Source organism: Pseudochaenichthys georgianus, unplaced genomic scaffold (assembly GCF_902827115.2).
Source record: "Pseudochaenichthys georgianus unplaced genomic scaffold, fPseGeo1.2 scaffold_2054_arrow_ctg1, whole genome shotgun sequence".
NCBI lineage: Eukaryota > Metazoa > Chordata > Actinopteri > Perciformes > Channichthyidae > Pseudochaenichthys > Pseudochaenichthys georgianus.
In genome coordinates, this window is record NW_027262754.1 from 79 (window position 1) to 16,031 (window position 15,953).

At 50.7% G+C, this 15,953-nt stretch overlaps 1 protein-coding gene across 1 annotated transcript; it reads left to right on the forward strand.

Moving 5' to 3' along the window:
• Positions 1–2,446: 2,446 nt before the first annotated feature.
• On the forward strand, positions 2,447–8,258 carry LOC117441855 (uncharacterized; the record flags this gene model as incomplete). Its single annotated transcript, XM_071202299.1, has 9 exons — positions 2,447–2,595; positions 3,370–3,436; positions 3,600–5,651; positions 5,738–5,877; positions 6,233–6,437; positions 6,541–6,642; positions 7,114–7,304; positions 7,377–7,518; positions 7,652–8,258. Coding segments are annotated over 9 exons (3,641 nt in total), but the record flags the coding sequence as incomplete, so codon positions are not given.
• Between the last annotated feature and the right edge of the window lie 7,695 nt (positions 8,259–15,953).

Sequence of the window (15,953 nt, forward strand, 5' to 3'; positions counted from 1 at the left end):
CTCCCGCCCCCGACATACAAAGCAAAAACCCCCGGGGATTTTATGGGAGCAATATATATATATATAAATATATATATATATATATATATAAACTCCCCAAACAGGCGAAAACCTACCAGTTTCCCCACTGCCTCTGCCGCCTCCCTCCATGCTGGTTCCTCCGGTTTGTATCCCGGGAGGTGAAGAGGGGCTGGTCATACAAAACCGGGTGAGTTGCTACGGCGATAGTTAGTTTCTCCTCCGACTTTTTTTGAAATATAGAAATGAACGGCGGGATATCTCTCCCAGCTTAGACGCGGTTTGATTGGCTACGGCTTCAGCTGTCAGATTTTCAGAAACGGGATTTGATTGGCTGGCGCTGGCTACTCCGGAGACGGCGGAGACGGACCGCTCTGCTACCCACAATTCAGTTCGGCGAAAAGCGAGGCAACGTGACGTCACCCATTGAAAGTGAATGGGCAGATTGGAGTTGTCGACGCTGTAGTGTGGACGGGCCGGGAGGGTGGGTGTGTGTGTGTGTGTGTGTGTGTGGCGCGAGCGAGAGAGAGACCTTACGTGCATTGTTGTTGTTAGCATCTGGTGCTAGCTAGCTGCGCTAACGGATATAAGGAGCTGTTTCAATGAAAACAGAGGAGCGACATTTCGCCACAACTGCGCCGAGCACTTGACTTGATGCAGGAAGCAGACAGCGGGACGTTGGAGGAGAAGCCAGCACACTCAGAAGGAGAGTGCAACATGAGTGCAGCGTCCAGGCAGCTCCGGTTCGAGCATATGCCTTGAGTTGCACATAGCTACAACGATCCATCACTCACTCACACACACACACACACACACACACACACACACACACACACACACACACACACACACACACACACACACACACACACACACACATTATTGTATGAGAGGTTCCAGGTTGTTGTGTTTAATATTCATGAGAATATTTGTCATTGTTCAAATGATAATAAACATTAGCATAAAGCATGTTTGTCCACTCATATGTTGATAAGAGTATTAAAGACTTGTGAAAGATTCCTCTAAGGTTCATTTAGAACAGATCAACAATGTGCGATTAATTTGCGATTAATCGCGATCAACTATTTTAATCAACTGACAGCCCTAATATATATATATATAAATAAAATCTAACTTCTCGTTTGGAATATGAGGAAATGAACTGCGGTCCGGTTCTCCCTGCTTACACGCGGTTTGATTGGCTAGCGCTTGTACTGTCAGATTTGCATAAACGTGTTTGATTGGCTGGCGCTTCCAGCTCAGCTTCAAAAGTTGAACATTGCTCAACTTTTGAATCCTGGACGTCCTGGAAATCTTCGCTTCGCTCCCCCACAATGCAGTTCGGGGAAAAGCGAGGCAAAGTCACGTCATCCCCATTCAAAGTCAACGGGCAGAGAAGCGGTGGAAGATTCTTCTAAAGCTGCCGTGTGGACGTACCGTAAAGCTGCCGTGTGGACGTACCGTAAAGCTGCAGTGTGGACGTACCGTAAAGCTGCCGTGTGGACGTACCGTAAAGCCGCGGTGTGGACGTACCGTAAAGCCGCGGTGTGGACGTACCGTAAAGCCGCCGTGTGGACGTACCGTAAAGCCGCGGTGTGGACGTACCGTAAAGCCGCGGTGTGGACGTACCGTAAAGCCGCGGTGTGGACGTACCGTAAAGCCGCCGTGTGGACGTACCGTAAAGCCGCCGTGTGGACGTACCGTAAAGCCGCGGTGTGGACGTACCGTAAAGCCGCGGTGTGGACGTACCGTAAAGCCGCGGTGTGGACGTACCGTAAAGCCGCGGTGTGGACGTACCGTAAAGCCGCGGTGTGGACGTACCGTAAAGCCGCGGTGTGGACGTACCGTAAAGCCGCGGTGTGGACGTACCGTAAAGCCGCCGTGTGGACGTACCGTAAAGCCGCCGTGTGGACGTACCGTAAAGCCGCCGTGTGGACGTACCGTAAAGCCGCGGTGTGGACGTACCGTAAAGCCGCGGTGTGGACGTACCGTAAAGCCGCAGTGTGGACGTACCGTAAAGCCGCAGTGTGGACGTACCGTAAAGCCGCAGTGTGGACGTACCGTAAAGCCGCAGTGTGGACGTACCGTAAAGCCGCGGTGTGGACGTACCGTAAAGCCGCCGTGTGGACGTACCGTAAAGCCGCCGTGTGGACGTACCGTAAAGCCGCCGTGTGGACGTACCGTAAAGCCGCGGTGTGGACGTACCGTAAAGCCGCGGTGTGGACGTACCGTAAAGCCGCGGTGTGGACGTACCGTAAAGCCGCGGTGTGGACGTACCGTAAAGCCGCGGTGTGGACGTACCGTAAAGCCGCGGTGTGGACGTACCGTAAAGCCGCGGTGTGGACGTACCGTAAAGCCGCGGTGTGGACGTACCGTAAAGCCGCGGTGTGGACGTACCGTAAAGCCGCGGTGTGGACGTACCGTAAAGCCGCGGTGTGGACGTACCGTAAAGCCGCCGTGTGGACGTACCGTAAAGCCGCGGTGTGGACCTACCGTAAAGCCGCGGTGTGGACGTACCGTAAAGCCGCCGTGTGGACGTACCGTAAAGCCGCGGTGTGGACGTACCGTAAAGCCGCGGTGTGGACGTACCGTAAAGCCGCGGTGTGGACGTACCGTAAAGCCGCGGTGTGGACGTACCGTAAAGCCGCGGTGTGGACGTACCGTAAAGCCGCGGTGTGGACGTACCGTAAAGCCGCGGTGTGGACGTACCGTAAAGCCGCCGTGTGGACGTACCGTAAAGCCGCGGTGTGGACGTACCGTAAAGCCGCGGTGTGGACGTACCGTAAAGCCGCGGTGTGGACGTACCGTAAAGCCGCGGTGTGGACGTACCGTAAAGCCGCGGTGTGGACGTACCGTAAAGCCGCGGTGTGGACGTACCGTAAAGCCGCGGTGTGGACGTACCGTAAAGCCGCCGTGTGGACGTACCGTAAAGCCGCCGTGTGGACGTACCGTAAAGCCGCGGTGTGGACGTACCGTAAAGCCGCGGTGTGGACGTACCGTAAAGCCGCGGTGTGGACGTACCGTAAAGCCGCGGTGTGGACGTACCGTAAAGCCGCGGTGTGGACGTACCGTAAAGCCGCGGTGTGGACGTACCGTAAAGCCGCGGTGTGGACGTACCGTAAAGCCGCGGTGTGGACGTACCGTAAAGCCGCGGTGTGGACGTACCGTTCGGCCTAATTTATGTCCGTCTGTGAAATGATTTCAAAATGTTCAGTTTGACCAATTAGGCTCTCTCTCTCTTTCAAGATGCATGTTACAATCCGAGAGGGGAGATCCTTGCCCGACTTACAGCGATGTACGACGTGCTGCGAAGACTTCCACTGCCCGTTCTGTGCCTCCACTGTGTTCCAGTCAGCCAGACTGAGCAAGGTCAAAGCCCACCTCGAGAGCCACTTCAACCGGGCCGTTCTCCACGAAGGTAACGTTTCCAAACCTTCTCTCGTGAAATGCAGAGGAGTTGCGATGTGTCTGCATTAAATAATAATACTACGATTCTATGTTCTTATGTTTAAGGGTATACCATTCACAGATGTGCATTGCATTGCCGACCGGAATGGCATTTCCACTGCTTCTACTGCCAGGCAACGCTGATGCGCAAAGCAGACTTCATCAAGCACCTGGCTTTGGGCAAGGCGAAGATATCTGCCATAACCCCCATCATCCCAGATCCAGCTACCCCCATCATCCCAGATCCAGCGACCCCCATCATCCCGGACCCATCATCCCAGATCCAGCAACCCCCATCATCCCAGATCCAGCAACCCCCATCATCCCAGATCCATCAACCCCCATCATCCCAGATCCAGCAACCCCCATCATCCCAGATCCATCAACCCCCATCATCCCAGATCCAGCAACCCCCATCATCCCAGATCCAGCAACCCCCATCATCCCAGATCCATCAACCCCCATCATCCCAGATCCATCAACCCCATCATCCCAGATCCATCAACCCCCATCATCCCAGATCCAGCAACCCCCATCATCCCAGATCCATCAACCCCCATCATCCCAGATCCATCAACCCCCATCATCCCAGATCCAGCAACCCCCATCATCCCAGATCCATCAACCCCCATCATCCCAGATCCAGCAACCCCCATCATCCCAGATCCATCAACCCCCATCATCCCAGATCCATCAACCCCCATCATCCCAGATCCAGCAACCCCCATCATCCCAGATCCAGCAACCCCCATCATCCCAGATCCAGCGACCCCCATCATCCCAGATCCAGCGACCCCCCATCATCCCAGATCCAGCGACCCCCATCATCCCAGATCCAGCGACCCCCATCATCCCAGATCCAGCGACCCCCATCATCCCAGATCCAGCGACCCCCTTCATCCCAGATCCAGCGACCCCCATCATCCCAGATCCAGCGACCCCCATCATCCCAGATCCAGCGACCCCCATCATCCCAGATCCAGCGACCCCCATCATCCCAGATCCAGCGACCCCCATCATCCCAGATCCAGCGACCCCCATCATCCCAGATCCAGCGACCCCCATCATCCCAGATCCAGCGACCCCCATCATCCCAGATCCAGCGACCCCCATCATCCCAGATCCAGCGACCCCCTTCATCCCAGAGGGAAAGATGCAAAGGGTCCGTGTCGTGCCTGTACTGAAGAAGAAATGTCCCATATGCCATGTTCTCATCAGTAAAACCAAATTGAAAAAGCACATGGAAAGGAAGCACTCTGCCAAGCCAAAGGACATCAGCTCAGGTCCACAGCTGCAGATTGAATGCATCGATCCTGGGAACGGAGTCTACGCCGTCCACAAAGCCTTCCGTGGAGCAAGCGCTCCTCTGCATGTGCAGAACAAAGTGTGGGGAGAGAACCAGTACGTCTCTTGTGAGAACGATGAGTGCCAGGTGAGCCTGGAGCTGGCTTGGAGGAGTGGAATCAAAGCCTATCAATGTACACATTTAGAGTCCATCACCTGCTGTTCGTCCTACGCCTCGCCCACTGAGCTCGAGGAAGGAGCTCTGACGGAGATGGTGGACAACAACTGGTTCGGTGAAGATGCAAAGAGACTCTGCCTCGTTCGGCAAAACCTCGCCAGATGTAACCACTTCCCTTTATCTGTGTCCTCGAAAGCTGGAACCCCGCAGACAACGGAATATATATCCGTGTACGAGCCTACGGTTTCAGATTACAGTCGACTGGGAAGAGTCATGGTGTCGTACGACACGAAGACGAACGCGTGGCGCTGTCCTTGTGCAAAGACGAAGATGTCATGCCCGCACAAAGACATCGCTAAATGGCACTTATTTCAGACACAGCGTGAACTGTTCAGGAAGGTCAGAAGCTCAGAGGAGGTGGACGGCCTGAGCGCAGCAGCAGAGGGCGAACACGGTCACCATGAGGCTGATCTGGGCGATGTTCCATATCCACCAAACAGTGTCCACACATTGAAAGGCATGGCCCGATATATTCTGAGTCACAAGAAGTTACCGGCGGTTCTGCCGGAACGTCTGCGCCTGCCATCGGTGGAGGTGCAGTATCCAAGGCACCTGGTTCCAGAGGAGAGCACGTGCCAGCACTGCCCAGGCCACGTGCCCCTGAGCGACCCGGTCCTCGTCACGCACGAGGCCAAAATCCTCACCGAGTCACGGATCGTTAACGGTCGGTCAAAGATGTCGAGCAATCAAACGTTTGTTCTGCTTCCAGGAATCAGTCGACGTGTTAAACTGGGATCTTTTTACTTCCAGATGTTTCTACCTACTGCAAGGCCTGCCATCGATGTGGAGCCCGCTACCGGTACCAGGAGTGGAAAGACGGCATTCACAATTTTAATGACCGGATACTCCTCGACCTCCCGTTATGCCTCACCATACGGAACATGCTTCAGGTCATTCTTAATCTACTTTACTGGAAGTGCAGTCTGTGAGTCCATCGTTTGTGTTCAACTGGAATGTGGCGGCATGTGCTTTGCTCCTCTCTTAGGTAGGGTTGCCAGAAACTGACCATGATCAAAATCGATTATTCGGCAGCCCTGGTGAATAATAATCGATTATTCGACCGAATAATACTTATACTCTTATTAGCATATATTATATTTATATATATTTTGGTTGAAACTAAGCCAGAAAAAAAACATAAATAATAATAAAAAATATATATAAATAAAATAGATTTTTAAAATAATATTCGATGATGGAGACTGTAGCGAATAATCGAATAATCGCTGGCATCCCTACTCTTAGGTCCACACTGCGGTGAGCAGAGTGGTGCAGTATCTGGAGTTGACTTCAGGAGAGCAGTTCCCCTCGGCCGATACAGTTCTTCAGGGGTATCTCCACTTCGAAGCCCTGACAGAACACGATTACCAGTATTCCTGTGTGAGCTGTGGTGATCACCCCCCGGTGGTCATCATGGGCCTCCACCGGACGAGCGCCTCCCATTGGTCCGGTGAGTGCTTTCATGGGATAGGCTGGTTTAGATCAGACGACTTCACACTGGACCGCTCCCCGAGTTCACTTTTCTCTAATGTTTGACGCCGTCTCTCTAGTAGGTGACCTTGAACGACCTCCGGCGGACTTCGATGGAGAGGTTGATATGGAATGCTTTTGGGACGCGCTTTCGATGGAAAGGATCGGTCGAGGATTTGTAACAAGTAATGCAAGATTAACGAGCAATTCATAAACATGTTTATTTATTTGTTTCGAGCGTGTAAAACCAAAGAAATGAAACAAAAGATGATGCAGTATACAAATGAATGCGATAACAAAACGAAATATTTAATTAATAATTGAATAATCTGTAGTATCATCGTCTGATATCAATAAACAACTCGACTTTAGCGACACGTCCGAAAAGCGGTCGGAAGAAGTTCACACGTATTTAATCCGACCCCTTTTCTTTTCTTTCTTTTTACATCTCAATATATGTTAACATACAATATCAATGTATACTTTCACCTTGAATAATTTATATATAATTTATATATATATGTACATACACAAGCGGTTATGGTTTAGCGGTTTCCTCCCCGTACACATGGAGATAGATCCATAACCTGTTCAAGATGTCACTTAACTTCAACTCCAAGATGTATCGATATATTTGTGTTTTGATATCTCCAAAGGTCAGCAAGAAAATCCATTTGCAGTACCGCCCACGTTCCACTTTTGGGCACCGTGGATAGGCAGAAATACACGCCGCTCAAACCGTGTCCTCAACACAGAGTTTGCAAAAGTCCGTCCCCAGAAACCGGCCGAGGTCCAGGAAGTCACCGTCACGGAAGAGCGGCTGAGAGAGGAACTGCACAAGCAGAAGGTAAAGACGCTTTACTATACCAGGCCGTTCCCGGTACACATGCGGCACCTCACACGTTTCATGCATCGACAGGTTGAAGTCGTGCGGACGTTATGCGCGGAGTGTGGGTTGGAGTCCTCTGGATCGCGCACTGACCTCCTCCTGAGGTTGTCCGACGAAATGAAGTCAAAACGAACCTACGACAAGGTTTTTCAAAAGATTTGGGCGGGCTCGGGTAAGCTAAATGTGGGAGCTCCCGGTTCCGTCTTATTTTTGGATGATTGTTGAATGTGATCTCAAACCTTCTGATCGGGATCCCTGAGGCTGTCTTTTTACAATCTGCTTTCTCCGTCTCTTTCTCCCCTCAGGCGGCTGGGCGGTGATCATGTGCCCGTGCGGCATTGTTTACAGTATTAAGTGTAACTTCCGAGCGGAAAGCCCTCGTGACTTCACAGACATCCTGCTCTCTTGGAAACACATGCCAAATATTGTCATATATGACTTTGCGCGTGGACTAGCCACACACATGAATCTCAGAGAACCAGAGAGGTCGCCCTTCGCACCATTCGATGGACGGTTAATGGCGCCAACTGCAGATAACATCAAACGAGCGAAAGAGGGAAAGCTGGAGGTGTCCCTGCCTTGGCTGGACTGCAAGAAGCCGGCCCCGGACCCCGACTGCCACCCGGTAACCGGCTCGGCTGAGCATTACGCTCTGTGGGACCGACTCCATGAGGACAACGCAGAGGATGCCCGCGATGCCCTGCGGAGGCTCAGCCTGGTCCCGCAGCTTGCTGGGAAACTGAATGATCAAGTGGCAGAACAGCTGTTTGCACGAATGAAGAAAAACAATTACTTCCTAAACACGGCTTTACCGACAACCCACCTGTTCCTGATGAGGAATATCATCCACCACCACAACGTGCACAAGAGCAGCCGGACTGGACACCACTCCAACTGACGTTTCATTCAACGCCCACAGCCCGGCCGCGCTGGGCGACTTTTCAATGCAGCTTTCCTTTCATAAATACAGCATGTTATTAGTCACGTTAGGCGGGGGGGGGGGCGTGCCCCCGACAGCAGCCGTCGACAACGCGCCCCCGACAGATGGACGCGCCCCCGACAGATGGACGCGCCCCCGACAGATCGACGCGCCCCCGACAGATCGACGTACCCCCGACAGGTCGACGCGCCCCCGACAGATGGACGCGCCCCCGACAGATCGACGCGCCCCCGACAGATGGACGCGCCCCCGACAGATGGACGCGCCCCCGACAGATGGACGCGCCCCCGACAGATGGACGCGCCCCCGACAGATGGACGCGCCCCCGACAGATGGACGCGCCCCCGACAGATGGACGCGCCCCCGACAGATGGACGCGCCCCCGACAGATCGAAGCGCCCCCGACAGATCGATGCGCCCCCGACAGATCGACGCGCCCCCGACAGATGGACGCGCCCCCGACAGATGGACGCGCCCCCGACAGATCGACGCGCCCCCGACAGATTGAAGCGCCCCCCGACAGATCGACGCGCCCCCGACAGATGGAAGCGCCCCCGACAGATCGACGCGCCCCCGACAGATCGACGCGCCCCCGACAGATCGAAGCGCCCCGACAGATCGAAGCGCCCCCGACAGATCGAAGCGCCCCCGACAGATCGAAGCGCCCCCGACAGATCGAAGCGCCCCCGACAGATCGACGCGCCCCCGTCAGATCGACGCGCCCCCGACAGAAGCCCTATAGAAGATTCTTTGCCATCGCACTGTTATCTGACTGATGGCTGTTATATCGGCTGCATTACGTGTTGGACACGGCCAGGCCCGCGTCGGAGGTTATTGGAAGAAGGGCACACGTGTATTACGCGGGAATAACTCTGGAGCCTGGCGTTGGGAAGAAACGTGGATGCTCATGTCAGTGCCGGTGGTGAGAAGTTGTTTTTTTTTATCTAAAAATAAAGAATAAAATCAAAAGAATACAAATGATGTTATGCTTGTTGCGAAATAAAGATCAGTTATGGAAGATCTTAACTGAACAAATAAATAAATGTGGAGGGTGCGGTGTTTCCCCGGATGGAGTCATAGCAGCGGTGCTCAGGCACGTGGGCCCAGTATAATGTGAGCGCAGAGCGCATGGAATGTTTTAGTGTGTGAGCGTGCGAAGTGCGCCACGCCAATTTGTTTCTGTGTCAGCACAAGAAAGGCTCTCGAGGCCTAGCACCAGGGCCGGCTCTCGCTAATTTGCTGCCCTAGATTTTATATGTAAAGAATAAATGAAAAATCTCTACAAAAGGCAAATACACTACAAAAAACAGAAACTTGTTGACATAGGTCATATCCGTCAAAATGGCTTCAAATGTATTCAGTATTGTATGAGCTTGTTTTAATTGGGGGGTGGACGTCACATCCTCTAGGGGGGTCCGGGGGTATGCCCCCCCCCCCCCCCCCGGGAAGATTTTTTTTTTTTTAACATTTTAAAGTAAAATGCTTCAATCTGGTGCCCTTTGAGCGCCCAATCACTAGAGACCTGATCTAGGGGGTACAACTCTAAACACTATGAAAAAGATCGCTTTACATTTTAATAATCAAATAAGTATGTGAGCATAGCCAATAACAAATAAATGAAACTTATTTTATTTGTGTTGTTCATTCATATCTTATTTTACCAGTTAACATTTATTTATGCATATTTTTGTATCTCTCCAACTTTAAACGATATGTCTGGTTACTGTCCTATAGTAAACACTGGAATGATTTCAAACCTGTTTTTATTTATCCTAATAATTATAAAGGCGTGCCTTGGAAATATGTGTTTACATAATTTGTGGTCAAATCGTTTAAGACCCACTGAGATAACTTAAGCACTCAGAGTCCTTTACCTCACTGAGCCTCTCAGTCTGACAGGAGAGCTCTCCTCCACCCTGGTTGTAGAAACATCTACTTCTTATATCCGTTAGCGCAGCTAGCACCAGATGCTAATAACAACAGCGCCGGTACCGGTGCGCCCTCTCTCTCTCTCTCTCTCTCTCTCTCTCTCTCTCTCCTCTCTCCTCTCTCTCTCTCTCCTCCTCTCTCTCTCTCTCTCTCTCTCTCTCTCTCTCTCTCTCTCTCTCTCTCACTTTGGCTGTGAGCTGCGGGCGCCTGATAAGCCAACATCCCCCACTTTCATCACTTACAGCGCTCATCGTACAGGGCAAATGGAAAGTGTAACCGGGGGGAAAGGGTGTTCCATTTACTTAATTATGAATGTTGCTACATCAAGGCTGAAAATTAGGATGAGCACCAACGATCAAATGTTTTGTTTTTCCTCCCAGAGCTGCCAGCACAGCGCCTCCACAGATCTGGCGCCCTATACCAAAAATCGGCCCTGCCTAGTACAAACAGTGGCAATTTCTCAACATTTAGCAAAAATACACCTTTATTGAACATACAGTAACACAAATACTACAAATCCACATGACAAACAATCAAAAATGAAAAAGGGTCGCCACTTATTATTATTTTAATTTAAAAAAAAAAAAATTGTATATAGGGGAAACACTGGAGTGCGGTGAAAGTGCCATTTTGATGGTACTTAAAAAGGGGATGGTTTGAGTGCTTATCAAAGGGAGGTCATGAGCGCATGTTGTTGGGTGTGAAGGTGTGGGAGCAGCCACTCTTCCTTAGCCCTAGGATCATGAGCAGTGGAGAGCGGGGAGGAGGAGGGTTAGGGACTTTAGAGGGTACCGGGCTTCACGAGGGCACAGGTCTGATGAGATGATTCGGTTACAAGTGAGAGAGAGAATGTTATAGTAAAGGAGAGGGGTTGAACCGTGTGTGGGGAGAGGGGGGGTGAAGGCCTTCATCAGAGATATAGCCCCTCCACCTGGTCCTCGGTCTGCCCCTCGGTCTGCTCCCAGCTGGACGTGCCCTAGAGAGGCGCCCAGGTGGCATCCTCCTGACGGCCGTCCACACAGCGGCGTGCGTTGAAAGCTTCACCATTCACTTTGAATGGGGTGACGTCACTTTTCACCGAACTAGTGTTGCACGGTGTACCGATACTTGAAAGGTACCGCAATACCCTACCGTTAAAAAACGGTACGATTCCTCCGTTAAACACTGTTCCTTCTACAGTATCATAATTCTCTTTCATTATAATTGTTAATAAATCAAAGGTGTCTTCGAAGAGGTGCTCGATTACTGAAAAACACCTGTTAGTGTGTTCATGCACCTGCAAAAGATACACAAGCAGTTTGACCGAGAGGCATTTCAGTTCAGAATACATCTCTATTTATTTGTATTGCGGGGTCTGCTGTCTCTTCTCTGGGGGCGAGGCGGGGTCTGCTGTCTCTTCTCTGGGGGCGAGGCGGGGTCTGCTGTCTCTTCTCTGGGGGCGAGGCGGGGTCTGCTGTCTCTTCTCTGGGGGCGAGGCGGGGTCTGCTGTCTCTTCTCTGGGGGCGAGGCGGGGTCTGCTGTCTCTTCACTGGGGGTGAGGCGGGGTCTGCTGTCTCTTCACTGGGGGTGAGGCGGGGTCTGCTGTCTCTTCTCTGGGGGCGAGGCGGGGTCTGCTGTCTCTTCTCTGGGGGCGAGGCGGGGTCTGCTGTCTCTTCTCTGGGGGCGAGGCGGGGTCTGCTGTCTCTTCTGTGGGGGCGAGGCGGGGTCTGCTGTCTCTTCTCTGGGGGCGAGGCGGGGTCTGCTGTCTCTTCTCTGGGGGTGAGGCGGGGTCTGCTGTCTCTTCTCTGGGGGCGAGGCGGGGTCTGCTGTCTCTTCACTGGGGGCGAGGCGGGGTCTGCTGTCTCTTCACTGGGGGCGAGGCGGGGTCTGCTGTCTCTTCACTGGGGGCGAGGCGGGGTCTGCTGTCTCTTCTGTGGACAACGCCTTCTTCTGGATAGTAGTGCCGCTGCTTTCAGAGAGAAACCAGACGGTTGTTCTTCGGTCAAAAGGAAGAAGTTTATAAAGTTCACGTCAACTTTCTGAGACTTTAGAGTCAGAGAGGACAAGTTTAACTGGACGATAAATCAAGAAACATTAAGGAGTTTATTTTATATATGATGTGGCTACCTCCCCTGCTATTCTACCTGGTCGGCTACCTGGTGCTGGGGATCTCCGGGACCGGTGTCGCTCCCGACGCTGAACACCCACAAGACACACCTGCGCTTGATGTGTGGCCTACCCCAGGCACCATGGCTTCCCCGGATTTAGGAAGAGTTGTTGCCATGATGACAACCCGCTGCTCGCGGAGGACCTTCTCTCATGGACGTCTCATCTACCCGGGGTTCTGCCGCGAGGACTACGCTGTCTATGGGCCCAGGGAAATGGGAGACTTTCCCCCTATGCAGCGCGCACTTGCGACGGCAAGCCGACCAGCCCAGCGAGGAGGACCTGGCTTCTAATTCTCCTACTCCTGATGTCGGGTAACGTGAAACCGAATCCAGGCCCAGAACTGTCTCAGCTGCAAACACCAGAGGAGTTTAGAACGAAAGACGGATTACGTCTTTTTCACCTTAATGTTCGCAGCATGATTAATAAAATGGACTCCATCAGAATATGGGCCGATTCGACTGACTCTGATATCATTGTCCTTTCTGAGACGTGGCTCAAAAAGTCGATTACAAATGATATGATAAATATAAAAGATTACAATGTCTTTAGAACAGACCGTGTGGGAAAAGGGGGCGGGGTTGCGATGTATGTTAAAAACCATTTAGACTGCACCTGCATCGAATCCCTAACAAAACCAAAATGCTTTGAACTCTCTGTAATTAAACTATTGCTCCCAAGTGGTTCAGACAGTAGAGTGATCGGATGCTACCGCCCGCCCGCTGCCTCAAGCGAAGCCACGAATATACTCTCCAATCTTCTCCATAACTGGACTAAATCCGAGATGGTTTTACTCGGAGACCTAAACTGGGACTGGCAAACGGATTTACAAAACTCTTTCAAGGACACTTGTGACTCTCTCTGTTTGGTGCAACTCGTTAACTCGCCAACTCGGCTGAACCAAAAAGATTTAGAGAAGTCCACTTTGATTGATGTTATTCTTACAAACGCACCTCAGCGTTTCTCCGCAGTAGGCACGTTTTGTAATGATATAAGCGACCACTGGCTTGTGTGAGACCCTGTAAGATCCCTAAAGGAAAGCCACGTTTCATTCACAAGAGGCCATTCAAACATTTCGATGAGCAGGCGTTTCTACATGATGTTTTTAATAGTGATTTACACATTGTTTCACTTATGACCGATGTTGAGTTAGCATGGAATTATTTTAAATCCACCTTCTTGGCTATATGTGACAAGCATGCTCCTTTTAGGACATCTAGGATAAGCGGTAAAGACAACCCCTGGTTTAATGATTCTATATCCTCTCTCATTCGACAGAGAGACACTGCCTGAGCTAAAGCAAAGACATCGAATATTCCATTAGATTGGAATCTGTATAGGACATTAAGAAACAAATGCACTAAGCTGATTACAGACTATCTTAATGCAATACATGACAATCTGAATAACCCTGCAAAGCTTTGGAAACTTGTTAAACCCTCCTCAGGTCCTCTCACTCCAAACAGCCTTCCTGATCTCTTGAGGGTACATCAGAGTGAAATCAAGGGCAACATGGATATTGCAGACAGCTTTAATAATCATTTGATTTCTGCTGGCTCAATCTTTGATTCTAGCAACTCAGGGATGATCGCTGCAGAAGGAGAGCCAGGTCCTCCGCCACTTGACCCTGATCAACTGTTCACCTTTGCCCCCATCTTGACCTCTCAGGTTCACAAAGCTTTAATGAGCCTAGATGTAAAGAAATCTTCAGGCCCAGACGAGACGGAGCCGTTCTTCTTCAAAGTTGCTGCAGGTCTGATTGCAGAACCCATAACCTCTATTCTGAATCTCAGTCTTTATGCTGGTGAATTACCTAGCTCATGGAAGTCGGCCATGGTTCTCCCCTTGCTAAAGGGCGGAGACCCTCTGACCTAAATAATTATCGCCCTATTTCCAGACTGTCTGTAATGGCCAAAGTCTTTGAATCTCTTGTAAACGAACAACTGAAAAAGTTTCTAACTGACCATAATATTCTTAGCGAGTCTCAGTCCGGCTTCAGATCAGGCCATAGTACTACTTCAGCGGCTATGCTAGTCTCAAATGACATCATTGAAGCACTAGACAAGAAAAAACACTGTGCAGCATTGTTTGTTGATCCGTCTAAAGCTTTTGATTCTGTGGATCATGCAGTGCTGCTGCAGAGGCTTGGCTGCAGAGGTCTTGGCAAAATGGCTTTGAGCTGGTTTAAAAACTATCTATCTGAAAGAACTCAGTGTGTCTCAGTAGAAGAGTATACCTCAGCTGCTCTTACTGTAAACAAAGGTGTTCCACAAGGCTCTATTTTGGCCCCTGTCTTATTCTCCATCTTTATAAATGAACTAGGAAATGGGATAAACCCAGCACGGTTTCATTTATACGCCGATGATACAGTTGTTTACACAGTGGCTTCCTCTTTAACTCAGGCTATAGAGCTTCTACAGGATGCTTTTAACACACTGCAACACTCCTTGCTAAGGCTAAGACTGGTCCTTAATGCAAAAAAGACCAAGTACATGACCTTCTCTCGCTCTCGAGCTAATACAGCTGTCCCTCCGATTCTTACACTGGAAGGGACATGCCTTGACAAAGTAGCATCCTACAAATATCTGGGCATATGGATTGATGAAAAGATGGCCTTTGATGTTCATATTGGGAACCTACTGAGAAAACTTAGACCTAAACTGGGCTTTTTCTTTCGTTTAAGGAAATGTTTCCCGTCTGAAGCCAGGAAGAGAATTGTGCAGAGTTCCTTTCTGTCTGTATTAGACTATGGCGATGTGATCTATATGCATGCTTCTTCCTCCCTGCTTTAAAGCTGGACTCTGCGTACCATACTGCTATACGTTTTGTAACGGGTGCAGGCTCTCGCACCCACCACTGCACTTTGTATCAGTCCTTAGGATGGTCCTCTCTGTACCAAAGAAGACAATCACACATGTTGATTTTTATCCTTAAGTCATTGCTAGGTAAGCTGCCCTTATATATCTCCAGACTTCTGTCCTTTTATACTTGCTTTTTTAATACCAGACGAGCAGCAAATGGGATGCTTTTAAATGTTCCTTTGATGCAGTCAGAGCGTGGTAAAGCTGCATTCTCCCACTATGCTCCCTTTTTATGGAATACGCTGCAAGTAAAACTTTGTCTCGAGGCACTTCCTGCTGTACATGCTTTTAAAGGTATGCTACGATTAGCCCTTCATGAGACATGTAGCTGTGTACCTGATGCTATTGCTGATGTGAGTATGCTTCTTGCCACTGCACAAATGGCCTTCTGTATTTATATTTGAATTGTATGTTTTTTTGTTTAATGCCTTTGTTTTATGTTGAAACTTGTTGTGTGCCGTGTTGGTCAGGACTCCCTGGAAGAAGAGATCTTGTATCTCAATGGGACATTCCTGGATAAATAAAGGATACATTAAAAATTAAAAATTCACTGGGGGCGAGGCGGGGTCTGCTGTCTCTTCTCTGGGGGCGAGGCGGGGTCTGCTGTCTCTTCTCTGGGGGCGAGGCGGGGTCTGCTGTCTCTTCTCTGGGGGCGAGGCGGGGTCTGCTGTCTCTTCTCTGGGGGCGAGGCGGGGTCTGCTGTCTCTTCTCTGGGGGCGAGGCGGGGTCTGC